This window comes from Myotis yumanensis, unplaced genomic scaffold, assembly GCF_028538775.1.
Source record: "Myotis yumanensis isolate MYYU_CA2020_CCGP unplaced genomic scaffold, mMyoYum1.0.hap1 SCAF_4, whole genome shotgun sequence".
Classification (NCBI taxonomy): Eukaryota; Metazoa; Chordata; class Mammalia; order Chiroptera; family Vespertilionidae; genus Myotis; species Myotis yumanensis.
In genome coordinates, this window is record NW_027223755.1 from 39795406 (window position 1) to 39822945 (window position 27540).

Consider the following 27540-nt stretch of genomic DNA (forward strand, 5'->3'; position numbering starts at 1 on the left):
ATGAATAAACAGGTACTATAAAAAGAGAGAACAACAGAATGAATCTAAGCTACTCAGGTGAATGGAGAGTAACTGAGTTCTGTTAACAGTAAGATCAGAGTTAAGTATACATTTTGGGATTTCCGTGCAGATAGGGCATTCTAAATTTTCTTGGTTCCTGGTAGAATTCCTATTTATCAACTAGAGGCCCAGTGCATGAAATTCATGCACAGGGGTGGCGGGGGAGGGAGGTCCCTCAGCCCAGCCTGCAACAACCCCAGCGTCCCGTGCCCTGGCCTCTGGCCAGAAGTCCCTCCCTCCGCAAGGCTGGGGCACGGGACCATGGGCTCACGTCGCCCCCAGAGGCTCCTCCCTCCACATGGCTGGGGCACGGGACCCTGGGCTCACGTGGCCCCCAGAGGCCCCTCCCTCCTTCCGCGTGGCGTCTAAATACTCCAGTGTGCATTTCCTATGAATGAGGCTAGAACCTGATCAGCATCCTCAACAGGGCCTTTCTTCCCTGTGGCTAATTTGGGCTTCCTCATACTGTGGTCTCAGGAAAGCTGAACTACTTTCATAGCTTTTAAGAAGCAGCATTCCAAGCAGTCAGGCGTCCCGCCCTGCCCCGGCTGCTCTGTGCCTGTGCACGCTGCCCAGAGGCTCTATGCAGGTGGGGCGGAAAGCTGGTGTCGTTGCCATGGCAACAACACCAGCATCCTGGCCTGGCCACCGCCATCTTTTGTTATGGAGTGACAGTCAATTTGCATGGGTCGGTCTGTATTTCCCCATAACATAACATAAAAAAAAAAAAAAAGCTTAAGTAAAATGAACAGACCCATGACATCAATATCTGTGGGATCTTTTCAAATTTACCTTATCTGAAAAGACAACTATGTTTTGCTTTAGTAGATACTGAAAAACTGTTTTTCAAAGTGTTTGCATGTAATTTATACCACATCCTCACCAACACTTGGTATTAAGTATTTTTTATGTTAAAAACCGGGTAGATGGTGGTACCTCACTCACTGCAGTTTAAATCTGGGTTTCTCTTATGACTAATGGAATAGAGTATCTTTTCATATGTTTATTACCCATTTATTATTTTTTAAATATTTTTTTTATTGATTTCAGAGAGGAAGGGAGAGGGAAAGATAGAAACATCAATGATGTGAATTATTGATCGGCTGCCTCCTGCACACCCCCACACTGGGGATCTCAACCCAGGCATGTGACCTGACTGGGAATCGAACCATGACCTTCATAAGTTGATGCTCAAATCACTAACCCATACCGGCTGGGCTCATTTAAATAACCTCTTATAAAGTGACAGTTCAAGTCTTTGGCTTTTTTAAAAAAATTAAGCTTTATGAACTTTTTTATTGATTTGACAAAAAATGTTATCAAAGTTATATCTTAACTGGCTACATAGTTAATATGTTTAGCTACCTTAGTATCTTTCTTCTTTCTTCACTGTTCTAGGTAAAATCCTGATTCCTTTTTTTTACCACTGTGGTAAACACCTTGCTCAGATAAAAGAGCCTGGCTGAAAACTGTAAATTACTGACATCTATTCCCTCTTTTGAAGATGACATACATTTTGTTTTGTTAATCCTCATCTGAGGATATATTTTCCATTGCTTTTCTGAAGAGAGTAGAAGGGAGGGGGAGAGAGAGAAAAAGAGAGGAAGAGGAGAGAAACATCAATGTGAGAGACACACATGAATTGGTTGCCTCCCAAACGCTTTCTGACTGGGATGGGCAATTGAACCCATAACCCAGGTACATGCCCTTTGCTGGAAACTGAACCCTGGCCCCTTTGGTGCTCCCACCGAAGCTCTAATCACTTAGAAACAACACCGGATAGGGCTCAAGATGATAGACTTTTAATTAAGTATTTAGGTAACTATGGAAGCACAAAGTGCAGATGTTGACTTAGGTGAATTTAGATTTCAAAAATTGCAGTTAACAAAAACTAACAAAGTTATTTTAAAAGCCCTTGACAGATGAATTGTTTTTATTCTAGAACACTAAGAATATTAAAGAGGGTTGATACATTGTTTTCTTCCTTTGACCCATCAACTATAAAAGTCCTAGTAGCGTAACACTAACTACATTTCGGTGTTTAAAAAAATGTATTAACCATGTATGGATTACTGCAAGCAATTTAACCATTAACTCCCACTGTTAGGAACTAAGCAAATTCCTGATCTTAATGAGAAAAACATGCAGAGACATAATGAAGTTTCTTTGCTGGTTAATAAAGTTCAGTTGTGATCCCATGTACCTCGGTTTTTCTTCAACTTATCTGACAGCCCTGATGACTCTGGCAGCTACTAGACTGCACTTCCCTCAAAAACTAATACTATTGCCGAAACCGGTTTGGCTCAGTGGATAGCGCGTTGGCCTGCGGACTGAAAGGTCCCAGGTTCGATTCCGGTCAAGGGCATGTACCTGGGTTGCGGGCACACCCCCAGTGGGAGATGTGCAGGAGGCAGCTGATCGATGTTTCTCTCTCATTGATGTTTCTGACTCTCTCTCTCTCTCTCCCTTCCTCTTTGTAAAAAAATCAATAAAATATATTTTTAAAAAAACCAACAAAACTAAAACTATTGAATGTAAAATTTGATTCCATCTTCTTCTCTCCACCAACACTGTATAGTGCAAACAGGTAAATGGAGAAATGATTCTAGTCCATTGATCTCATAAAATTACTTACAAAACATACACTAAAAATAGTACTTTAAAAAGTTGTATTTATAGTCTTAAGACTTTACAATGAAATCAGATTCAAAATGCAAAGCTAAGTTTATATGCTAATCATTTATAAAGCAAATAGTACAGAAAGAACCTGTAATATCTGTTAAGAAAATTTTCCTTAAGTATAGTTGATTAAAAATGGCAAACAGAGATAATGGCTTTACATGACCTTGATATTTAAAATGCTAAGAAATAACAGGTATATTTTGCCACCTAGCTATTTTAAAATAGTTTTCTAGTAAGGTTATGTCCAATTTAACAAAAAAGAAATGAAGATGTTAAGTAAAACAAAATTAGAGGAAAAGCACCAAAATCAAGCTGACAAAAGGTAGCCATGAGGGGGGGGCGTGCACGTGGAGATTTCATTATGGCAAATAGCAACACAATTTTTAAAAGGTCTTTACAATGAGTACTAGGTACATTTAGATGTCTCAACCAATGAGAATCTTTAGGTAAGAAGCTTTTTTCACACCCATTTCAAGTAAAATGTACAAGTTACTTTCAAAAATTGTTTTCTACATTATTTCCTCAGACAGAAATCCTTAAACTTCTCAAGTTGAGAATAAACCTTTCTTCTGAAAGTAGTCAATGGAGCTTCACATATGAATTAGTGGGCCTTCACAAAGGATAAGAACAAATCCACAAATGTTAAATTACACAACAACTTCCCACTACATAAAATCAGCATCTGTAAGAATTACCATTTGGATTCTTTCTCCCTAATTGTGCATTTTCCTATGACTCATCATGTATGGGTAATTTCCAAAATGTGAGGAGAGTCTGTGTGGCCCAATGACCACCAAAATTTCAGAATCTAATAAGGTTGCTCCCTTATGGACATAAAGAAATGTCATGATTACCACAAACTGTTAGAACCAAAAAACTTAACTTTTTCAACATGATTCCTAAATTTGATAGTGCCAGGAGAGCCTTTCTGCTAGTTTTTTTTTTTTCCTGGGGGTGGTGGTGGTGGAAGTGATACTGTTGTAATAACCTGGTAATTATTTAACAGCAAAGAAGTAAAAGGAAAGACTATATATAGGCACATCATTGATACAGCTTTGGGAACAAGCTGCATTTAACATTCCCCAAGTATATTCCCCGCTGATTGATGGAGGAAGGTAAACTACGTGGGCCCGTGGGCAAACTACGGCCCGAGGGCCGGATATCCGGCCGTTTGAAATGGTTAAAATTAAAAAAAAAAAAAAAAGACCGTACCCTTTTATGTTATGATGTTTACTTTGAATTTATATTAGTTCACACAAACACTCCATCCATGCTTTTGTTCCGGCCCTCCGGTCCAGTTTAAGAACCCATTGTGGCCCTCGAGTCAAAAAGTTTGCCCACCCCTGTACTAGACAAAGGCAGTTTAGAGGCATGCCCAGTAAGATCTGAGTGACATGGGAGGCTAATTGGCCATTAATCACACCTGGAAACAGGTAACTGGCCAGGATGGCCATGGCCACTGCAAGTGCACAAAACCTGAATAATTACAAAATAGATCCAGAGACATAGAAACATGGAGCAGACTGATGAATCTCAGAGGGGATGGGGAAGGGTGGGAAGAGATTAACCAAAGAACTTATATGTATATATGAATAACCCATGGACAAAGACAATAGTGTGGTGAAGGCCTGGGGTGGGAGCAGGCTAGAAGGGGTCAATGGGGGGAAAAAGAGGACATGTGTAATACTTTCAACAATGATGATAAATTTAAAAAAATAAATGATGAAACTATTTAAAATAACCCCAAGGCCCCAGAGGACACCTAGCACAGAAAACCACTTTATCAGCACAAGGAAGCATAAAAAATGCAGAGACAAAGAAACAGGACACAAATGACAGAAATGGAGGAAAGCAAACTGCTGGATATAGAGTTCAAAACCACACTTTTAAGGTTTATCAAGAATTTTCTAGAAACCGCTGATAAATGTAGTGAGATCCTCAAGAAATCTAGTGAGACCCTCGATGTGGTGATAAAGGACCAACTAGAAATTAAGCATACACTGACTGAAATAAAGAATATTATACAGACTCCCAACAGCAGACCAGAGGATAGCAAGAATCAAATCGAAGATTTGAAATACGAAGAAGCAAAAAACACCCAACCGGAAAAGCAAAATGAAAAAAGAATCCAAAAATACGAAGATAGTGTAAGGAGCCTCAGGGACAGCTTCAAGCGTACCAACATCCGAATTATAGGGGTGCCAGAAGAAGAGAGAGAGCAAGATATTGAAAACCTATTTGAAGAAATAATGACAGAAAACTTCCCCTACCTGGTGAAAGAAATAGTCTTCCAAGTCCAGGAAGTGCATAGAACCCCAAACAAAAGGAATCCAAAGAGGATCACACCAAGACACATCATAATTAAAATGCCAAGAGCAAAAGACAAAGAGAGACTCTTAAAAGCAGCAAGAGAAAGAAAGTCAGTTACCTACAAGAGAGTACCCATAAGACTGTCAGCTGATTTCTCAACAGAAACTTTGCAGGCCAGAAGGGAGTGGCAAGAAATATTCAAAGTGATGAATAGCAAGAACCTACAACCAAGATTACTTTACCCAGCAAAGTTATCATTCAGAATTGAAGGTCAGATAAAGAGCTTCACAGGTAAGAAAAAGCTAAAGGAGTTCATCACCACCAAACCAGTATTATATGAAATGCTAAAAGGTATCCTTTAAGAGGAGGAAGAAGAAGAAAAAGGTAAAGATAAAAATTATGAACAACAAATACACATCTATCAACAAGTGAATCTAAAAATCAAGTGAATAAATAATCTGATGAACAGTATGAACTGGTGATTATAATAGAATCAGGGGCATAGAAAGGGAATGAACTATTCTGGGGGGGGGGGGGGGAAGGGGTGTGGGGGATGCGGTAAGAGACTGGACAAAAATCGCACACCTATGAAAGAGGACAGTGGGTGGAGAGTGAGGGCGGAGGGTGGGGTGGGAACTGGGAGGAGGGGAGTTATGGGGGGAAAAAAGAGGAACAAATGTAATAATCTGAACAATAAAGATTTAAAATAAATAAATAAATAAAATAAAATAACCCCAATACCACTATCACACCTAAAAATACATAATTACTTAATATCAAATATCTCATGTTCAAATGTCTTCAACTAACTTAAGCACCTAAATAATGTCCAAATGCTGAAATGATACTAAATCTCTTTTACTTGGAACAAAACAAAACAAAACCTGAATATTTAAACTTCTCAACAAAGAAGTGAGCTCTTTCACATGCTGGCCCTCTTAGGACGCCTGCTGCAGGGGGGCTCTGCTCCCTTGTGCCAGGAGGCGGGCTCCACATATGGACTAATGGACTTTAATCAGGCCAAATGCTTATTGACACCCGGCTGCAACATGGAACGCAAACTCTGGACACTAGCCTTGTTTCTGATTTTACTGAGCTCCCAGATGCACCTCTTCCAGGACTGGCTTAAGGGACAGGGGACTTTGGAACCTGAGAAATTTAATTCCATGTCAATAAAGCCTTTTTCCACATTCCATCCCCCCATGGGGTCTTCTGAAAATGCTTCTTTCAGCAGTGCCCCAAGATCCTTGCTCCCCCAAACAACAGGGGCGTTTCATCCGCCGGCAACACAAGTACATTTCTTTCATGGTAAGAAAAAACTGTGTTTAGTCAAAATCACATGTATTATAATTGTAAAACATTCTAGGCATAATCCTATGACTCTTTTAAATAGTATCAATAGCCCTAGCTGGTTTGGCTCAGTGGATAGAGCATTGGACTGCGGACTGGAAGGTCCCAGGTTCGATTCCGGTCAAGGGCAAATGCTCGGGTTGCAGGCTTGATCCCCAGTAGGGGGAGTGCAGGAGGCAGCCAATCAATGATACTCTCTCATCATTGACGTTTCTCTCTCTCCCTCTTCCTTCCTCTCTGAAATCAATAAAAATGTATATAAAAAAGTAAATAGTATCAATAGATGATTTATGATATTTCCTTGACAAACTAACTATGCAGGAAATACAGAGGTCCTTTGATAATTCAGAGACACATTTTTACTAGAAAAGTATTAACTGGATCAAAGAAACAACCATCTTAACTTTACATTCATACAGCTTTTTCTTTTTAAATAATTTTCACAAACACCATTTCATTGACCTCAAGACAACATGGGTGATGACCAAGAGATTTAAAAACAAAAAAAATCCCACGTCTTAAAAATCATTTATTTAGTGTTGCCTTAAATCCAAGGAGAAATGTAGAATATGAATGGACTCCACACAATAAAACCAGCACACTATTTCAAAATAAAATTACTGGTCTGGTATACTGTGTCCCTTTCTATATTTTAAACTGAAATAGATCTTTCAAATTTAAGAATGACCTCAGGAATATCTTTCTTCCACAGGGGCCAGTCTAATGTCACACTGAATTGTGCAATTTCTAATATACTGAGAAAAGTTATATAATAGAATCGTCTTTTAAAACTTTTCTTATAGTGAGCAAATTACTCTGAAATGAATACCAAGGAGGACAAAACAACAGAGCTACACAGAAAATACAGAACTCTACATTGTATTTTTGTCAGTAATTATTCTAATACCAACTATAAAGATTAAAAGAAAAAGAAACCCACTTCAAAAATCACATATTTCCCCCCATAAAATGTTTTAAAATACTGTAAAATTATTTCAACAGAAATTTTATGTGCTCAATGCTTTGCTGATTACTACAAAGAAGTTGTATAACTGAAACTTTAAGAAGCTTATGGTTTAAAATAAACACAAGAGATATGAAGAACATATAAAAATGAGAATATTGAAATTTAAAAAGCCCATGATTTAAGCCAACAAAATACATTTCAAATACATACATACTTATAGGATGACAGAAGTGCTTGCTGGCCAAAAGCTCTGGTTCTTAGGTCAGATAGACCTGGGTCTGAATGTTGGCTCCTTCACTAATTAGCAGTTTGATTTTGGACAAGTTACTTAACCTATGTCTCAATTTCCTAATCTGTAAAAATAGGATAATAATGTTAAACTCATAAGTTTGTGAGGCTAAAATGAGATAATGTATATAGTTTATTACCAAATCTGGCATACATCAATTCTCAAAAATGTTAGCTATCATTATCATCATCACTACATTATTGTTAAAAAGGTCTTGTAAGATAGAACTGCTAGTGTGTGTGTGTGTGTGAGTGCGAGTGAGAGAGTGAGTGAGAGATAGAGAGAGAGAAGTGGACTAGTACACAGAAGTTATTATAATGAGCGTATGGGTCTCCTGGAAGGAAAAGAACAGAAACCTTGAACTTCTTCCAAATATTACAAATTACTCAAACCTGTCAGGTAATAGCAAAAAAAAGACAATGAAAGCCCATCTGATGACATTAAAAGAGAAAAAGACAAACCCGCTATTCCAAGTGTCCTGTCCAACCATCCTAAGGACATATGGGACCATGAGGAAGTAACTATGAATTGAATGAGTTGGAATGATGAAAATCCAGGTCAACTTTAAAGTACAACACCCTTGGTTTATCATAACTGGGTTATTTGCTTGCTTGTTTGTTTTTGTTTTTTTGGGGGGAGAGGGGGAGCGCACTGTCATCTTTCCTTCTTTAAGTAACTTACCAGTGTCACAAAGCTATTACATAATAGTGCCAGAATTCAATCCCACATTTGTCAGACCTCAGAATCCAGTATTCAAACACCAATTAATACAATGGAAAGCTCTTTTTGACAATCCATGGGCAGAAAGATGAGTTCATATGTGTCTTGCATATATATGGTAGAAATCAGATGATATACTATAACCTGCACAAGGTAAACTTATGGAAATTATTTTTAAACATAGAAAGCGAACCAACATAAAACTGAATCCTAAGAAACTAGAAGGTAGTATAGTCTCAGACAAGTTACTTAATTTTAATCTAAACCTCAGTTTTCTCTTCTGTAGAACAATACTTCCCTCATCTCTCAGGACAGTAGGAAGAAAATAAAGCACATGAAGTACAAACAATAACTAGTACTTCCTGATCCTCAAAAAACAGTAGAGCTCCTATCATCATCATCACCATCATGCCTTAACAATTTGATATTAATTTTGAATAGCAATACAGCAATTCATGCTTAAATAGTAAAATTAATAAATTTAGAAAACATCTCACTACCTCATTCCTAAAAAAAATAAAATAAAATAAAATTTGCTGATTATATTTGGTGATAGCATTTGAATTTTCTCCCTCCATGTTAGTTTAATAACTCAATTTACTTTTACAATTCACATGCAATTTACATTTTTACTAATATGTTGCTTAGTTGGCACATATCACATATTTTACATTAAAATTAAATAATTAAGTATTAAGAATAACAATTAACAATGATTCCTTCTTTCTTGTCTATGAATAAACTATCTTTAGAAATCTGAAAGAAAAAGTTTACAATGTATCTTGCTGCTGATTCTCTTTTCTAAGAACTTAAATTCACCAAAAATCTGTTACCTCAGCTTAAGTCACAGTGCTCTGAAAGAGACCCAAAGATTGTATCTATCTGTTGTTCAAAGACACAAAGAAATCAATAATATGGAAGAAATATATGCTTCATGTATACGTCTTCATTAAAAAAGAAAATACAAACTGGAAGCATGCTAAGAAAAACAAGCAAAATAAAATGTGCTTAATTAAACAGAAAAAAAATAGCCCTGTAATCTAAATCAACTAAACCCTTAAAAATCATCCCAGTTAAAAAAATAAAAATTAGTTCTACTTAATAACATCTTTAATCATTAAGAGGGCTGGCCCTGATTAAATTCACAAACTAGGCCACTCTCCTTATGTGCACATTTAGCAACTCTCACTGAATGCAGATCTCTTCATCCAGAAACACCATGGTATAATTTAGTGAATTTAGTTGTAGCTCCAAAGCCCATTCTTTTTTCCACTATGTCATGAATGGGAAGATATTATCAGCCACTGTGGTAAATAACTTTATATTATCCCATGTATTCCTTACACACACTAAGAGATGAATTATCATACCAAGGGCCACATGTTATACTTGGCAGAGGCTGCAGTGTCTGATTCCAGGTAGGCCTGGCTCTAACGCAGTGAGAATCTGTAATTCTCATCTCTTTTTATTATTATTATATTTTTTATTTTTCATCTCTCTTTTAAATAAACAGAAAATTGTTCCCATTTTCCCATTTTTAGACTCTTTTCTAAATTAATACCAAGATAATTAAGATTCACAAAATTTTTATTTATTTTTTATTATTTTTATTTTAGAAAAAGAAACATGGATGTGAGAGAGTTGTCTCCTGTACTCACTCTGACTGGGGATCGAACCTGCAACCTGGGTATGTGCCCTGACCGGGAATCGAACCTGTAACCCTTTGGTACACAGGATGACGCTTCAACCATCTGAGCCACACCAGCCAGGACCACAAAATTTCAAAGACTAATATAATACTAAAGCTAAAACAGAGATTAAAAGATGGACATCACAGCCAGTTTTCTTTAGGCTGGGAAAAATGCAGAATCAATAAACAGACAATAAAAGCTAATGCATGATCAATATCAAGAAGAATGTGCCTGTGGTATCCAAGGTCAGACTGGTTTTTCTTGCTTTATGTGTGTACATATTTTGCACCTCTCAACCAAAACAGGCGTTTCAACTACAACTCTGTAAAACCCAAATGAACAAGTATAGGCAAGTATGTGAACATGTGCAAAGTTCCCTTGAAGTCACTCAGGAGTGGCATGGTAAATTTATAACTTTACTTATTCCTTGGTTTACCATGGTATACTGAATTAACTAATAACGCAGATTTATTAATATCATAGCAGAAGTCAAAGACTAGCTTTAAATTACAAGAATGTGGTATATATATATATTATAATCCTAAAGGTTTATTATGAGATATTTTCATACTTACCAAAAAAATGATTTGCAAATGTTTACACTAAGAATTTATCCAAAATGGTTATGATGAGCCTAACATTGAAGTTTTTAAATATTAGGGTTTTACAATCCAATGTTATTTCAAAAATTATTTTATCCAGATCATATAAATGGCATTTATTATGAAGCAAATCCTAAATTGGAAAATTTAGGATTTACTAAATTAAGATTTACTATTTAAGAATTTAGGTTTACTAAAAAGGGCATATTTTATTTTACTTAACAATTAAAAATATTTATCATAGAAAAGTCCCTTAGAAATAAAAGTATTTCACAAATTTAATTCTGTACTGCTTTAATTTTACCACCCAAACAATGTACAACTTTTCAGTAACACACAATATATCTCAAGATGGACAAGTAAACACTGGAGACCCTACCTTGTGCTGTTCGATGGCATCTATCCACTGTTGTCTGTGATCTGGATCCTGAGCACGAAGATACCAAACGCTATCATTTACACTAATATCAAATCGACATTCATCAAAATCATGGGGCTGTAGAGAAAAAAGTAGAAAGTGAAAAGCAAAACTAATTATATTCTTAGAAGTATCATACTCTACAGCAAAAAACATAAACATAACCCATTCTGGCTGGTGGGACACTCTTGTTATTCTTTTGTTTTTCTACTCAAGTAACTTTTTCGTTGTTTCTTTTTTTTTTAATCCTCACCTGAGGATATTTTTTCCATTGATTTTCAGACAGAGTGGAAGGGAGGAGGGAGAGAGAGAGAAAAACATCGCAAGTGACACATTGATTGGTTGCCCCTGTATGCGCCCAAATGGGGCCAGGAATAGAACCTGCAACTGAGGTACATACCCTTATATAGAACCTGAGACCCTTCAGTTCACAGGTTGATGCTCTAACCACTAAGCAATCCAGCCAGGGCTCAAGTAACTTTTTTGAAGAGTCCTCAGATGAAGAGTACAACAAGGGTAAAGTTACCAAACACTAAATTTCATTCACCATTCCTACAAATGAGGTGACACAAGCTATAAATATATTTCAAAAAAGTGTTTTTCATCAAATGCTTCTAGTTAGCTAAACTAATGGAAACATTACTGAAAACACAATTAAAAAAGGTTCAAAATAGACCAGCTGGGGTGGCTCAGTGGCTGAATGTCAACCCATGAACCAGGAGGTCACAGGTAATTCCCGGTCAGGGCACATGCCAGGTTTCGGGCTCAATCCCTAGTAGGGGGTGTGGAGGAGATAGCTGATCAATCATTGATGCTTCTCTCTCTCACTGTGAAATCAATAAAAAGATATTTTTTTTATTTAAGAAAAAGGTCCAAAATAAGTCTTAGGAAAGACATTACATTTTTTCTGCCTCCATTATTCAAAAGTAAATTCTCATCATGAAGAGTTTGATTTCATTAAATTTTATAAACAAGATATTTTTACATTCTGTCACAAAATAGTTAACATTTCCTCCTAAGTATCTCAAATTAACTTCTAGGTTTTTATGTCTTTGATAGTAACAGTCAGGAGAGCTTTCAATGAAAAGCAAAGATAAAATGAATAATACATCAGACTTATGTTAGATAGTGGAAACTGCCTGCTTTTGAGTCAAAATGTCAACAGTGAAAATGTCAACTATTTGGTTTAGTGTTTTACACTATTCATAAGACTGTATAAAATTAGTATCTTAATTTTTTGCCCAATAAGTGAATTACAATATTACAGAATCACATCACATATGCCACATCATTGTCTACTGGATAGAGTACAGAGAGTCATCAATGTGACAGAAAACTTATTTGCTGAAGAAAATTTACACTTTGCATTTCCAGGGTTTATTGTTTATTCTCTTCCCCCTTAATAGCATCAATCTTTTATCTCTTTATCAATTTATTTAGCAAAAATTATAGAACTCCACAATGTTCTTTAGCCTATAAAACTATTTTTTTTAAGATTAAGACAATAAACCACAGTTCTGAGTGGCCAAAGTATACACATTAAACATTTCCTGAATTACTATGTACTGGCCTCATATGGCTACTAGAGGCCTGGTGCACGGATTCATGCACTGGTGGGGTCCCTTGGCCTGGCCTGCGGGGATCAGTGGACCTCCGCACTGCTGAAGTCTGGCCTTACCCGCCAGCTCATTGGGCTCCAGCCTGCTGTCTGAGTCGATTCCCCACAGCACGAAGTAGCGTGCAAAGCGGCGCCGGGGAGAATTCTGAGCCCGGGCTGGGTGCCGTGCCGCTCCTGCTCATCCCACCCCGCTGCACCTGCCTCCAAATGGGGCTGAAAACAGGGCAGACTGAAAGTGTATATAAGCTACAGCAATAGATCTTCTTTAGAAAAAATACAGTATAATTAAATTTTCTATTCAGTTGTACTTCCATGATACTACATCCCACTCAACCAGAACTGTGGTACTACCAAAATCTATCCTAGCATATTCTTTAAAATTCTTTAGATTATTTCTTAAAATTTCTGAGTTTTCCTGATTTTTTAATTGTTTACCCCCTATCCTGATCATAATGGTATATATCTCAGATAAGTTCATAGAAGTTCACTTCAATAATAATAAGGTCTAATAACTACAAAAAAAAAAGCTGAACAGAATACCTACTCCATGGATTATACAGCAATTTTAATAAAGTTAGTGTATGAAAGAAAGATTAATAACTACCTTTAAATTGTATGGTTAGAACTAATTGCCTTAATTTGTTTGTCCATATATTTTTCTATAAATCACATATAATACTTTTGTTAAAGGACAAAAGTGCTGACTGATACGTGTGGAAGGAGTTTGTAGAGTTGAAAAATCACCATTTTGTCAATCATAGAAGAGACTGGGTGGGGTAGGCACCATAAATAGTTGAAAAATCAAAAGACCCTCTTCCCTGATCTCCAGACTTTCACTCAGTTGCCTTCTCTATTATTTTCTCTTAAAAAGCTATGATGCATCTCAATATATCTAAAACTGATATGATATGCCTCCCTCCCCAAACTTCTCTTGCAGGCTTCTGAACTTTCGTAAATGGTAACTACCAACTGCTTAGACCTAAAATCATATGACTCCTCATCTTTCACACCCTATAAGGAATCCGTCAGCAAATCTGCAAATCTTGTCAGCTCTACCTTCAAAATGAGTCTGGAATCCAATCATTTCTCATAATCTCTACCGTTACTACTGTGGTCCAAGCCACTATCACCTTTCACCTGAATTATTTGCAATAACCCCCTAAGGCTGTCTGATTCTGTTTTCCTACTTCCATCTCAGCATTTGTGACTCACATTATACTTCTACTGAACAATCATGATCTAAACCATTCATTTTACCTATCTATCTATGTAAATAACCAACCAATGACATATTTATGCACACCTATTATTTACCAAGCACTACTCAAGGCACCGAGACTATAATGGTGAGGATGAACTGCTATGATCCTTTGCAGAGATCACTTTGACCAAATAATCACACACAAAATGTAAAACTTCAAATATAACAAGCCATAGTTAAGAAAGGTACACCATGTTGAGAAAGCCTATAATAAAAGGAAGTAACCTAGTTAGGGGAAGGCTTCCAAGAAATAATACTTCAGCCAAGAGAAGGATGAAATGAAATGAACAAAGAAGGCCCTAACAGGTTTGGCTCAGTGGTTAGAGCATCAGCTTGCAGACTGAAAGGTCCCAGGTTCCATCCCGGTCAAGGGCATGTACCTTGGTTGCAGGCACATCCCCAGTAGCAGGTGTGCAGGAAGCAGCTTATCGATGTTTCTCTCTCATCCATGTTTCTAACTCTCTACCCCTCTCTGTAAAAAAAAAAAAAAAAAAAAAAAAAAATCCTCCCCAAGGATATTAAAAAAAAAAAAAAATGAACAAAGAAGGAAAACATTCAGCATGTAACCTGGTTGGAGTGGCTCAGTTGGTTGAGCATCCTCTTATACACCAAAAGGTTTCTAGTTCAATTCCCGATCAGGGCAAATACCTGGGTTGCGGGTTCAATTCCCAATTGGGGCACATAGGTGGTCGGCAAACTGCGGGCCGCGAGCCACATGCAGCTCTTTGGCCCCTTGAGTGTGGCTCTTCCTAAGCCTTAGGAGTACCCTAATTGAGTTAATAACAATGTACCTACCTACATAGCTTAAGTTTAAAAAATTTGGCTCTCAAAAGAAATTTCAATCGTACTGTTGATATTTGGCTCTATTGACTAATGAGTTTGCCGACCACTGGGTTAGGCAACCAATCAATGTTTCTCTCTCTCCCTTCCTCTCTCTAAGCAATAATGGAGGGGGGGGAGGAGTGCATGTAAAGATCTAGGGGACCAGCCGGTGTGGCTCAGTGGTTGAACTGAGTGGGGAGGTCATGGGGGCATGCAGGAGGCAGCTGATCAATGATTCTCTCTCATCAATGGTGTATCTTTTTCTTTTCTTTTCTTTCTTTTTCTTTGTTTTTTCTTGATAATCCTCACCCAAGGGTATTTTTCCATTGGTTTTTAGTGAGTGGAAGAGAGAGGGAAAGACAGAGAGAAACATCAATGTGAGAGAAACACATCAGTTGGTTGCCCAAGACCCCAGTTGGGAAGGAGCCTGCAACCAAGGTATGTGCCTTGACTGGAATCAAACCTGGGACCCTTTGTTCTGCAGGCTGATGCTCTATCCACTGAGCAAACTGGCTAGGGTTCATCAATGATGCTTCTATCTCTCTCGCCTTCTCTGACATCAATAAAAATATATATATATTTTTAAAAAGATCTAGGGCAGGGAAGAGCAAGCCAGATAAGATCCTGAAAGAGGTATATAGCGTGACTGAAAGTGACACAGTGAGAGGGAGTCCCCTAGAGATCAGAGTTAAGAAGGCAGGCCCTGGCTGTGTGGCTCAGCAGTTAGAACATTAGCCTGCCCATTGAAGGTTCAATCCCCAGACCCGGTCTGGGCACATTCAGGAGGCAACCAATCAATGTGTCCTCTTACACTGATGTTTCTCTTTTTCTCTCTCCCCCTCCCTCCTGCTCTCTCTAAAAATCAATGGAAAAGCCTGGCCGGCATGGCTCAGTGGTTGAACGTTGACCTATAAACCAGGAGGTCATGGTTCGATTCCCAATCAGGGCACAGGCTGGGGTTGTGGGCTCGATCCCCAGTAGGGGGTGTGCAGGAGGCTGCCAATCAATGATTCTCTCTCATCATTGATGTTTCTATCTCTCTCTCCCACTCCCTTCCTCTCTGAAATCAATAAAAATATATTTCTAGAGTTTATAAAATGTCTTAAATATATTTGCCAGTAAAAGCCTGTTTCTAAAGGTTATAAAATGTCTTCATAAGTTGCCAAGCTAAAGAATGCTAATTGCTTACTTATTAATTTTCATTAGAAATTGAAGTTTTAAGGGTTAAAATCTCATCTGTAGGAAAACTTCTAAGGTACAGTGTATGGACAAACATGGTTGTAAATTCAACAGTCAGGGCTATGAAAAACCAAAGACGACTGCTGGGTTCTCCCCTGCTCTCTGGTTCCCCATTTTTCAGCTTTTGCATTTCTTCATGCATCACAGTATCTTTAAACTAGACTCAGATGAAGGAATTTAAGAGCTGACATTACTGAAAAGAAACATCTTATACCATTGCCAAGGTTTGATAGAGTCACTTCAAGAAAACGCCAAGTTGGTAACTCCTTCTTTTCACAGGGAGCTCCCAGGAGACAGACACTTTAAAGATCAGTTGACTGCCATCTGGAAATTTTGTTTATTGAAGACAGCATCAAATAAAAGACACTCTCCAACCTCATTGGACGGGAACTTATCAGGCACCTAACTGCGAATGGACATCTTACTCCTGTCTACAGACATCAAAGACTCTTTGAGGAAAAGAAGCTGCCAATACCAGAGGTAGACAACTATCCCAAGACATCAATAAGGCCTGCATATATACAGATTGATACTGAACTCAGCAAACATTTTGTTTTATTGTCTTTACCTGATTGATAATGATTATTAGTCACAATAATATATTTATTCTGAGTTTCTCTATATAGTCAAACAATTTATGATTACTGAACATGCATAAGATAATTGTTAATGCCGAAACCGGTTTGGCTCAGTGGATAGAGCGTCGGCCTGCAGACTGAAAGGTCCCAGGTTCGATTCCGGTCAAGGGCATGTACCTGGGTTGCGGGCATATCCCCAGTAGGAGATGTGCAGGAGGCAGCTGATCGATGTTTCTCTCTCATCGATGTTTCTAACTCTCTCTCTCTCTCTCCCTTCCTCTCTGTAAAAAATCAATAAAATATATTTAAAAAAAAAAAAGATAATTGTTAATACTCTTTCCATGACTTATGTAAATGTTATACTAGATGCCAAATATTAAACAAGTGACAGAAACTCGGATCATGATATTGCACAGGACAGAAATGACCAGTCTATTTTTTACTCAATGAAGGCCATTAAAATCTTGAGACAGCATGGGTACTTGCGCTCAGGATCCCAAGAACACCAGATAAGAAAAATGCAGCACTGACATCACTCTGCTGCCCCTTATGTGATCCCAAGGACCCCAGTTAGCCACAAGAAACACCAATAAGAATGTCACCAATCCTCCACTTTCTGGCTCTCCCACTCCCATGAAAGCAGAATTTTACCTTCTTTCTACCTGCTTGCTTCTCCAACCCCACATGGAAAATTCTACAAGCCCACCTTTTTGCACAAACCCACTTTGTCCCCAACTTATAAAAGCAGCCAAGCAGAGCCAGACCCTTGAGCCAGTTCAGAGAACCTTCCTTTCCCCTGTGCTGCCTCCCTGTGCTTGAGCATACACTTAATAAAAATCTGTCTGGAAATTTCTTAAGGTTTCCTCTTGATGTCTCTATCTTGGGAAACCCAAGAACCCTAATACTGGTAACAACTTGATGCCTGCCATTTTGGGGGAAAATCTGACTCCCATGGTTACGGTATTGCCTCATCCCCAATGAACAAGATGCCATCGATACCGAGACTTTCTAGGAATAAGCCTTTCCTAGCACTGTGAGACCACTCTATCTGACCAAAATATTGGTCATCAATGCATCCTTCAGATTAATGTATGACTAAGGGGAAACTGAAAAAAAAAGAAAGAAAAAAAAAGAAAGTAACCTCACAAGGTGATCTGATGATAAATTTGTAACTAGGTAGGTCATGGTAGTAGGCATGCCCCAGACATATAACTTCTTTACTAAAAGTTTATCTATGCTTTAAGTAAGCCCTGTCCATTGTTTCTGTACATCTAGGTTAACACCCTTTGAAATAACTACCCTGAAGAGAGCACACAACCTTATTAACTATCAGTTAATCCAATTCCTACCTTGCTTTCTCCCACCTCCATGTAATCTTCCTTACTTTCCCTCCTCAATTTCAAATGCATAAAAGAAGTTGCAAAACTGTTATTCTCAGGGAGTATTTGAGACCTTGCTTCCTGGGTATGTACTGTCAGTTTGGCTCAAATAAATGTTTATAAAAATTAAAGAAAAGAAAAAACAAGCACCAAAGTTCTGCATGCAAATATAACAACAACAAAAATCTACAAAAAAAGTTTTTCCTGAGCAGACACAATGTACATGTTCATTAAAAATTTTCCTTTGCCCCAAATAAGCCACGCACTATTATCATTGTCCATAATTTAAGATAGGATAACTATATTTAAGTCTACATAAATTAGCATGGTACTCTAGAAATACTACTACTTAGTAAACAATAAAGATAAAATTTCATTCCTTCCTATTTACACATCAACCATCAACATATTTTCAGAGTCAAATATGTAACTAACAAACATGTGGCAATATGCAAAAAGGAGTTGAAGAGCCTAGGAAAACACTTCAAGAAAGTACACTTCTATGTACTATTCTGTCTTCTAGAATGGATAATGTTCTACCTTAAGAGAAATAAAACCCCCAAATAATAAACTAGATACAATTTAAAAATACACTATAATGTACCAAATACCAGTCAAAATAAATACTGAGCCTTTACATTTAAAATATTTCTTTTTTAAGAAAATATTTTTTTATTGGTTTCAGAGAGGAAGGGAGAAAGAGAGGGAGATAGAAACATCAATAATGAGACAATCACTGATCGGCTGCCTCCTGCATGCCCCACACTGGGGATGGAGCCTGCAACCTGGGCATGTGCCCGGACCAGGAATCGAACCATAAACTCCTGGTTCTTAGGTCGACGCTCAATCACTGAGCCACACTGAACGTGCTCAAAATAGTTCTTTTAAAACTGTCCCTAAGAATGGAGAGTAGTAGTTCAACTCTCAACACTTCCAAACAATTCCTCTATAGGTTTTTCTATCTCAATATTCAACTAAGCTTTTGTTTTCAAACTTGGAATATCCAAAAGGAGCAGAATGTATGAAAAATAAAGGAAAAATACTATAAGATTTTTCTTAAATGTGTAAAATAAACATACGTCAGATTTAGATATCAAAACAGATCCAAAGTGCTTTCTACTTTTATAAGCAATATAAAGTCTGTCATAATGTGAATTCTCTTTGAATGTATTAGTAAAATCTAGATTAAGTTTTAACATACCCATTTTCAGATTTTAACTACAAACACTACCTTCACTGACCTGCATTCAATTGACCTGCCTTAATCAACACTTTTTTTTTTTTTTGCTCTTTATTAAATATGCCAAGGTATGCTGACCACTATTAGTATGCTATTTTTAGTATATCCAGGCACTTCTGATCCCACTAGTTGAGATATATGTTTAACCGGTCAGTTGGTTGTTCCCAAACCTGATTATGCCAGTTTACTTGTTATACTTCTTACATAATTTTTTTTTTTTAAATATATTTTATTGATTTTTTACAGAGAGGAAAGGAGATAGATAGAGTTAGAAACATCGATGAGAGAACATCGATCCGCCGCCTCCTGCACATCTCCCACTGGAGATGTGCCCGCAGCCCAGGTACATGCCCTTGACCGGAATCGAACCCGGGACCCTTCAGTCCGCAGGCTGACGCTCTATCCACTGAGCCAAACCGGTTTCGGCTACTTCTTACATAATTTAAGTAAACATTATGTAAGTGTATGAAATACAAGTACAAAAAGAGGTTTGTTCCTATGTAAACTAAGTTGAATGTAAACCAAGTAATTACTCAGTAAAGGTGAGTCAGTCCTTTAAAAGGTATTGAATTAGATAAAGGTAAGACATCTGTAAAATATTAGAAAATCATTAAAAGTCAGAAAGAACCTATATTTAGAGTTTTTAAAAAAGTATCTTTAAGCTTTTATTCTATTTTAGAGATATCAAAACTGGAAATTACAAAGCATGTATTATGAATATAGTTTACACAAGATCAACTTCTCTTAACTCCACATTCAAAGACATGGTGTTAGCTATATATAAAAAATTTGGTAAGCATAGATTTATATATTTTGTTAAAATTTTAAAATGCTGACATACGTTTGTGTTTTTTTTTGGTTAATCCTCACCCAAGGATATTTTTTTCATTGCCCTTTAGAGAGTGGAGGTAGGGAGGGGAAGACAGCGAGAAACATCGATGTGAGAGAGGCATTACATATGCCCCATTCAGGGCCAGGGATCAAACCCACAAACCAGGTACATGTCCTTGACTGGGAATTGAACCCAAGACCCTTCAGTGCAGAGGTGGACACTCCAATCATTGAGCAACTTGGCCAGGGAAAGATATGTATTTTTTTTATTTTCCTGCTTTACTGTAGGGAGGTGGCTATAGGGTTAAGCTTCAGACTGACCTGTTGGCAAAGCCACAAACAAGTCTCAGCATAGAGGGCACAGCCCTCTTAGCATAATTAGGCTTGACCTTGTGATGCTCCCTAGATCTTATCTGGGTAGCTAATGGGCTGAGGGAGATGCAGCAAGTGCTACCAAAACAGTGAAACTCACAAGAACACTGTAACTATGGTGACCACTACCTTGTTTACCTCTGGCTATAAAATAAAGGCTCAGCCTGCTGTCTGGATCTCTCTATGTGGCCTCAGCCAGGCACAGGAAGATCCACGTAGACCCAGCTTATTCTGTCTTTTCTACATCCTTCACCGCCCCCAGTCAGGCTCACTGAACCCCTGGCTGAGCTGGCCCGGCACACTTTACTATTTTTAATAACCTACCAATCTCAACAGACATGAAACCTTCTAAAATCCTTTTTTTTTTCCTGAAGGCCTTACTTAAGGACTTGCTATACCAACTAGATAATTATTACATGTCTATATAAAATAATAGCATGTAACAATAAACATTCTAAAATAGCTTTATGGAAAAAAAAGCATTAGATTATATACTCCACAAGGGCAAGAATCTTTACCTATTTTGTTCACAGATGTATACCAGGTAGGTAGAATAGTTCCTGGTTTATAGTTGATGCTCAATAAGTATCTGTTTAATGAAAGACAACAGAAACTTACCGTGATGACAGCCTTGCTAAGACAGATGGATCCTCTGCAGCCATACTCTGTCTCATCTTCAGATTTGTAGTAACTCAAAGTATTATTTTTCATAACTACCCAACGATCTTGCCATCCATGAATGTAGTTTGTCCACTGGGAATAGAAGAAAGGCGGGGTGGAGAGGGGTTGGGGGAGGAAAACAAAAAACAGTAAGTCATTATTTTAGAAATCCAAACTTTCTAAAATAGCAATCAATCTGATTTTAAAACCAAAATGTGAAAAGTTCTAACGTAATAATAATTAGTAAAAATGATTACAAGAAGTGGAAAGTTGGTATTTTCTAGATTGTATAATGATTTTCAGTAATTTTTTATAAAATCATAAATAAAATAAATAGATCAATATAATATAATATTTTCTTCTAACATTTGAGGAATAAAATATAAGCAGATTTCAGTTTAAAATTCTGCTTTGCCTCTTGCCAGGCTGGGCACATGCCTGGTTGCAGGCTTGATCCCCAATAGGGGGCGTGCAGGAGGCAGTGGTGTTTCTCTCATTGATGTTTGTATCTCTCCCTCCCCCTCTAAAATCAATAAAAACATATTAAAAAATAAAATAAAATTCTGCTTTGCCTCTGCACAGCAAAGGAAACCAACAAAACAAAAAGGCAACCAAGTGATAAAGATATTTGCAAATGATACTTCCGATAAAGGGCTAATATCTAAAATTTGGACAGAACTCATATAACTCAACAACAACAAAAAACCAATTCAATTAAAAAATGGACAGAGGATCTGAACAGACATTTTTCCAAGACTACAAACAGATGGCCAATAGGCATAGGAAAAGATGTTCAACTTCACCAATTACTAAGGCAATGCAAATCAAAACCACAATGAGATATTACCTCATACCCATTAGATCAGCTATTATCAAAAAGACAAAAAAATAGCCCTAACCGGTTTGGCTCAGTGGGTAGAGCGTCGGCCTGCGTACTCAAGAGTCCCAGGTTCAATTCCAGTCAAGGGCATTTACCTTGGTTGTGGGCACATACCCAGTGGGGAGTGTGCAGGAGGCAGCTGATCGATGTCTCTCTCTCATCGATGTTTCTAACTCTCTATCTCTCTCCCTTCCTCTCTGTAAAACATCAATAAAATATATTTTTTTAAAAAGACAAAAAATAACAAGTGTTATAGAGGATGTGGAGAAAAGGGAACCCTCTTGCTCTGTTTGAGATTATAAATTGGTGCAGTCCCTATGGAAAACAGTATGGAGGTTCCTAAAAAATTAAGAATAGACTACCATATGGTCCAGCAATTCCTATTCTGGGTATTTATCCAAATATGAAAATACTTTTTTGAAAATACGTACCCCTATGTTCACTGAGGTATTATTTACAATACCAAGATATGGAAACAACTTAAAAGTGTCCATTGATGAATGAATAAAGATGTGTGTGTGTGTGTGTGTGTGTGTGTACGCGCACAACACTACTCAGACATAAAAAATGAAATATTGCCATTTTGACAACACAGACAGATCTTGAGGGTATTATGCTAAGTGAAATATAATCAGATGGTGTGGAAAAGAACAAAAAACATATGATTTCACTCATATGTGGAATGTAAAACAAAAAGTAACAAACTAACAAAACAAAAACAAACTCATAGATACAGATAACAGACTGGTGGTTACCAGAGGGGAAGGGAAGTGGTGGAAGGGTGAAATGGGTAAAGAGGGTCAAATATATGATAATGGATGGAAATCAGACTTTTTGGTGGTGAGCATGCAATGGAATATAGAAATATTAAGTTTCAGTTGCATACCTGAAATGTATATAATGTTATTAACAAATGTTACCTTAATAAAAATTTTTTTAAATTATACTTTGCTCTTTGTGTGTTTTCATCCTCCCCTGCTCACCACCTCATGACACTTAAATTATTTTGGTCCCTGCTACAATTAAGATAATTCAATAGAAACGTAAGTTTGGTTATATAGTCTCTCATTCTCCTACACCAAGTACTACATGAGATCTTTTAAATCAACGGAAGTATGAAGCTAATTATGGCCAAAACTGTACTTTTGTTGTAAGTTATTCCTATAGGAAAATTTATGGTGTCCATAATTACATCAAAGTAAAATACTAGATCATTAGTCTAAGTCTATATCAACTTCATTTTTTTTCCTCTACAGAACTCAACATTTCGTATTTCAAACAGTTAATTCATTTTCCAAGTTTCTCTGAAGATCTATTTTCAAACCCAAAAGCAATATACTAATACAAAACTGCTTTTTCAAAAACATGCTTGGAATATCTGTTTCCAGTACCTATAAATGGTTTCTGTGCTGCTAAAGTTTTTCTGCACACTGAAGAGCACAATCAATAAACTTGCAACGGCGGAAATATAACCTCTATGGAAATTCTTGATTTTGCTTATTTTCATGTTCTGGAGGTTTTAAATATAGACAATTCCAAAATTGACTGCCAAAAACAAATTCAAAATTGTTAAAAATATACATACTGCATTGGCTCAGGCTCTTTACCCGTTGAGAAATCTTTACTTTCCTATTCCCTAACTCAGCATCTTTGAGATGGGGCTTAAATATTCTAAGCCCCATCATTACAACTCCTCCCTGAGCAGTCATTCATGCTGGCATTTTAACTCATTATTTCCTAAGGGCTCCCTAATCATCATTCCCTTATTTTTTTTTAACTCCCTATGACTTACCACCACTTATACTGAAAGTTGAAATAATGATTCTTACATACAAAACTCAACTCACCTTCTCTCTTAAGGTACACTTTCTCCCTAAGTTCCCATTTCCTTGACTTCTGGACTATTAGTCAAAGACTATTTCCTTGACTTCTGCAGTCATTCAGACTCAAACTGTTTATTGTGTGGACAGAGCAGTGGACACACAATCAGAGACTCAATTACTTTACTAGTTATATGAGGAGTTTTGAAAAGTTATTTAACTTTTCTGAGCTTCAGTTTATTTATTTGAATGGCTGAATAAAATCATGACGACCCCTACTATATTCATAGGAATACTCAATTCCTGAGGGTTCCTTCTCAATCTTTATAGCCCATTACCAACTCCCATTCATCTTTCCTATGTATTAAACCCTTAAATTTGGCTACTCTTTTGTATTTTCAATTAATCCAATTAAATGATCAGGTTCCTAGATTTCTGAGAAGGCTTAATAACCTTATCTCTAGTATCTTCTGCTTTTTATTTCATAACTTACATAATCTTACTTACTTATTAAGCATATTTGCTTATTTATCTTACATGTTAATCTCACTGAATGCTTAGTTCTGAAACTTACATGAACAACTCCCCACTGCCTACAACACAAATTGTTTAGACTGGCAATCTTACTTAATGCACTTCACTTTCAATTATTGCCCTTCAGAAGGCTAGTAACTGTGTGACTATGGTTAGGTTACTTATCTATTTCTCTGTCAAAATCTGCTTCAGAATTGTTAAGACAAAGTAAGAAGAGACTTAGAACATTGCCAAGCACATGGCACTTTCTGAGTTGGAGGCAGTTAGGCATAGCTAACGAAGCTTAACATTCAGCGCAGCTCACCTCTTCCAAAGTGACAGAAGGGGCCCTAGCAATTTTGTGTTCACAATTTCATATCATTTCTTTACAGAGGACCCAATGAAGTACATAAGCCTCAGGACCCTTTAGTCAGTAATATTAAACTATTACCATACCTAGAAGGCAGATATTTGCCTTTCTCTACCCTCATAAAATACCTTCACTTTTCCCTATTTAACAAGTAGAGACAAGGAAATATGCTAGACACTGCAAAAGAATCAAAGATTTCTGTTCCCAAGCTATATTTTCAAAAGAGAAAATAAATCTACATTTAAAATAAAAAGAATCAAGTTACAAATAAAATGCTATGGGAATACAAGGGAAGGAGAACTGAATGGTTGGTGAAATAAAAGAATAACACCAAAACCTATATTCCTGTTGATCTAAGTATGCAGAAACACTGAAGTTATTTACCTACCACAGAAGTGGCCAAATACTACATTTCTACACATTTAAAAATCAAAGAGACAGTCTTCCGTTTTTTCTGTATTTCCATATAGTATGCCTACTATACTGCCCTGAATACTCAGAGCACTAGTGACTCCCCTAGTCACTCCAATCCCTCCAAAATGATCAATAGGTCAAAAGTACAGCTTGTTTTGTCAAATACCACCACCACAATACTAATTTGAAAGTCTGCTTCTCATCTAATGAGAAAAGCGATGAAACTACCAGAATCACTCAGAAGCAAAGAGCCCACTTCATAATAATTCCATCTGAAAATTTATACCTATTACAAAATGAATTCAATACAGATTCTTAAATTACAAGATACAGTTAATCTAGAGAAACCCTAGAGAGCTTCACTTTACTGAAAACCTTTCACTGAAATTCCAATAATGAGCACAATATCAACACACACCATAATTTTTCTGCTATGCAAATAAGAATTAACACTTGTTAAGCCTTTGTTCTGATATATTCATGCCTTTCTTAGGCCTTTTCTCACTAGCCTTCTAGACATTATAAACACCTAATATGAAATAATTCCAAATGCTGTCCAAATGCTTAGCCAAAGTACGTATACTGGAAGCAGGGTGATTTCTTAATAGCTGCACATGACCTAGTATCTTATGACCAGCTTGTTGAGAGACTCGCCCCAGCTGCCCTCCTTTCTCCAGGTTAACTGCTGGCTCCAGCCATTTCTAAAAGTTTAACAGGAAGGGAGAAGGAAGTAAAAAAGCACAATGTGGATCTTCTCATAACTTTAAGAAAAACAAACAAACGACACCACCCGCCCCCCCCCCCCCCCACATACTATCAAAAGATTACCCACCCTCCTTCTCTCTTAAAAGGAGCCTACAAAATGACTTTTTGCTTTGCTAACATTTTGAAAAGGGGCTCTTAAAAAATACAGGAAAAGTAAGCTGTCGTTTCCTTACTCTGGCCCTCTGACTGCAAGAATGTTTTATTAAATAATGCCCTTCTTCCTGGACTAAAAGTCGGTCTCCATTCCAACATGTTCCAAGTTACTATGAATATGTTTTGTGCCTATCAACCTATCGATTCAATAGCTCTTTTCTGAACAGGGGTAAATGGCGAGGGGAAAAGTACAAACGTCCTCCTCATTGAGATCTCTCCCTACATCTAAGCTGGCATAGTTTTCCCCCTCACATTTCAGCAGCAAGTCTAGCTGCCATGGCTTCTGTGTAAACAGCCACGTTCCCAGAATCCCCCAACCCTACTCCGCTTGGCATCTCTGCACTAACCTCTTTCAAGATCCGATGTGCACTGTTCCCATACCCAGCTGTTCCGACACCGCTGTTGCTCAACCCGGATTCCTACCCCCGGGAGGGCTGCCACCCTGAGTCCCAAGTCATGGTGCGCATCCTGCCCCCTAACTGGACCCGGTCTCTGGCGGCAAACCCCCCGGGCAGGCAAGGAGGACAGTGCCCCTCTTTCTCCCCTTTCTTCCGCTCCATCCCTCGTCCGGGCACCCCAGCACCTTCCGCAGCCGCCGCCCCAGGACGGTCCGTGCCCCCAACCCAGCCCCACCCCACCCCATGCCCTCAGCGGCGCGCCTCCGGCAGGTGAGTCCGGGCAGGGTGCCCTCGGCCCCGCGGGGGGCTCACCTTGCTCAGCACCCCGCAGCGCTCCACAGGCGGCCCGAACTCCGTCTCCGGATCCTCCTCCGAGCCCGACGAGTTCCAGCTCTGGTTATCCGACATGGAGGCGCGACAGGCGAGCAGGAGACCGGCCCCTGCTCCGTGAGCTGCGCCGGAGGCGGCGCCTAGTCCCCGGGGTGAAATGTCGGAGGATGGCGAAGGGAAGAGCGCCCGCTCCCGCGCTGGGGGGTACTGGAGGTAGGACGAAGTCCGCCCCGCGCGCCGCCGCCGCCGCTGCGCCTGACACCGAGCGGACCGGGGAAGGAGGACGAGCGGCGAAGGAAGCCTGCCCTTCCAGCCGTCAGCCGCCGCCGCCGCCGTGACCCCTACGCTGCGACCGGCGCCGCCACCCGGACTCGGCCCCGTCGATGCCAATCTCAAAAGGAGAAGAAAAAGGGGAGGAAGAGGGAAGAGAAAATCCAGCTGTATACACCCGGGTCCACTCACACCTCCGCTCCCGCCGCCATCTTTCTGCCTGGCCCACTATTTACCCTCCCCTCCCTCTTCCCTCCTCTTCGTCCTCCCATTCTCCCCCGGCTCCCCGCCCCGGCCCCCTCCCAACGTCTGACGCTGCACGTCGTGGGCTTGGGGTCCCTCCAGCACCCTACCTCCGGCCCTCCCGCGTGACGCCAGGGGGAGAAGGAGGCGGAGCGGAGGAAGGGGGAGGGATGGGGACGCCGCTGTACTGCATTCTGGGAAAGACCAGCTCCGACAGCCGCGTGGCCTCCTGGGAGTTGTAGTCGCGATCGTGAGTCCACTGGTGAGTGTTTCGCGTCGGTCAGGCTTGTTGTCC

The 27540-nt window shown here is 38.6% G+C and overlaps 2 protein-coding genes across 5 annotated transcripts in view; one reads left to right on the forward strand and one right to left on the reverse strand.

Moving 5' to 3' along the window:
• CERT1 (ceramide transporter 1) overlaps positions 1 to 27219 on the reverse strand; it is a 101571-nt gene extending 74352 nt beyond the window's left edge. For 2 of the 3 annotated variants that reach the window (XM_070412206.1, XM_070412203.1), the window contains exons 1-3: positions 26715 to 26900; positions 21048 to 21182; positions 11051 to 11167 (exon numbers count right to left, since the gene is read on the reverse strand). In XM_070412206.1, the coding sequence (XP_070268307.1) occupies positions 11051 to 11167; positions 21048 to 21182; positions 26715 to 26810 (348 nt within the window). In that variant the 5' untranslated portion in view covers positions 26811 to 26900. Of the gene's footprint in view, positions 1 to 11050; positions 11168 to 21047; positions 21183 to 26714 lie in introns of all 3 variants that reach the window. The other variant, XM_070412204.1, reaches the window with a different exon arrangement.
• Positions 27220 to 27426: 207 nt separating this feature from the next.
• Positions 27427 to 27540, forward strand: part of POLK (DNA polymerase kappa) — a 61736-nt gene continuing 61622 nt past the window's right edge. Inside the window, exon 1 of one of the 2 annotated variants that reach the window (XM_070412201.1) lies at positions 27427 to 27507. The gene's annotated coding sequence lies outside the window, so the exon portion shown is untranslated. The remainder of the gene's footprint in view (positions 27508 to 27540) is intronic. The other variant, XM_070412202.1, reaches the window with a different exon arrangement.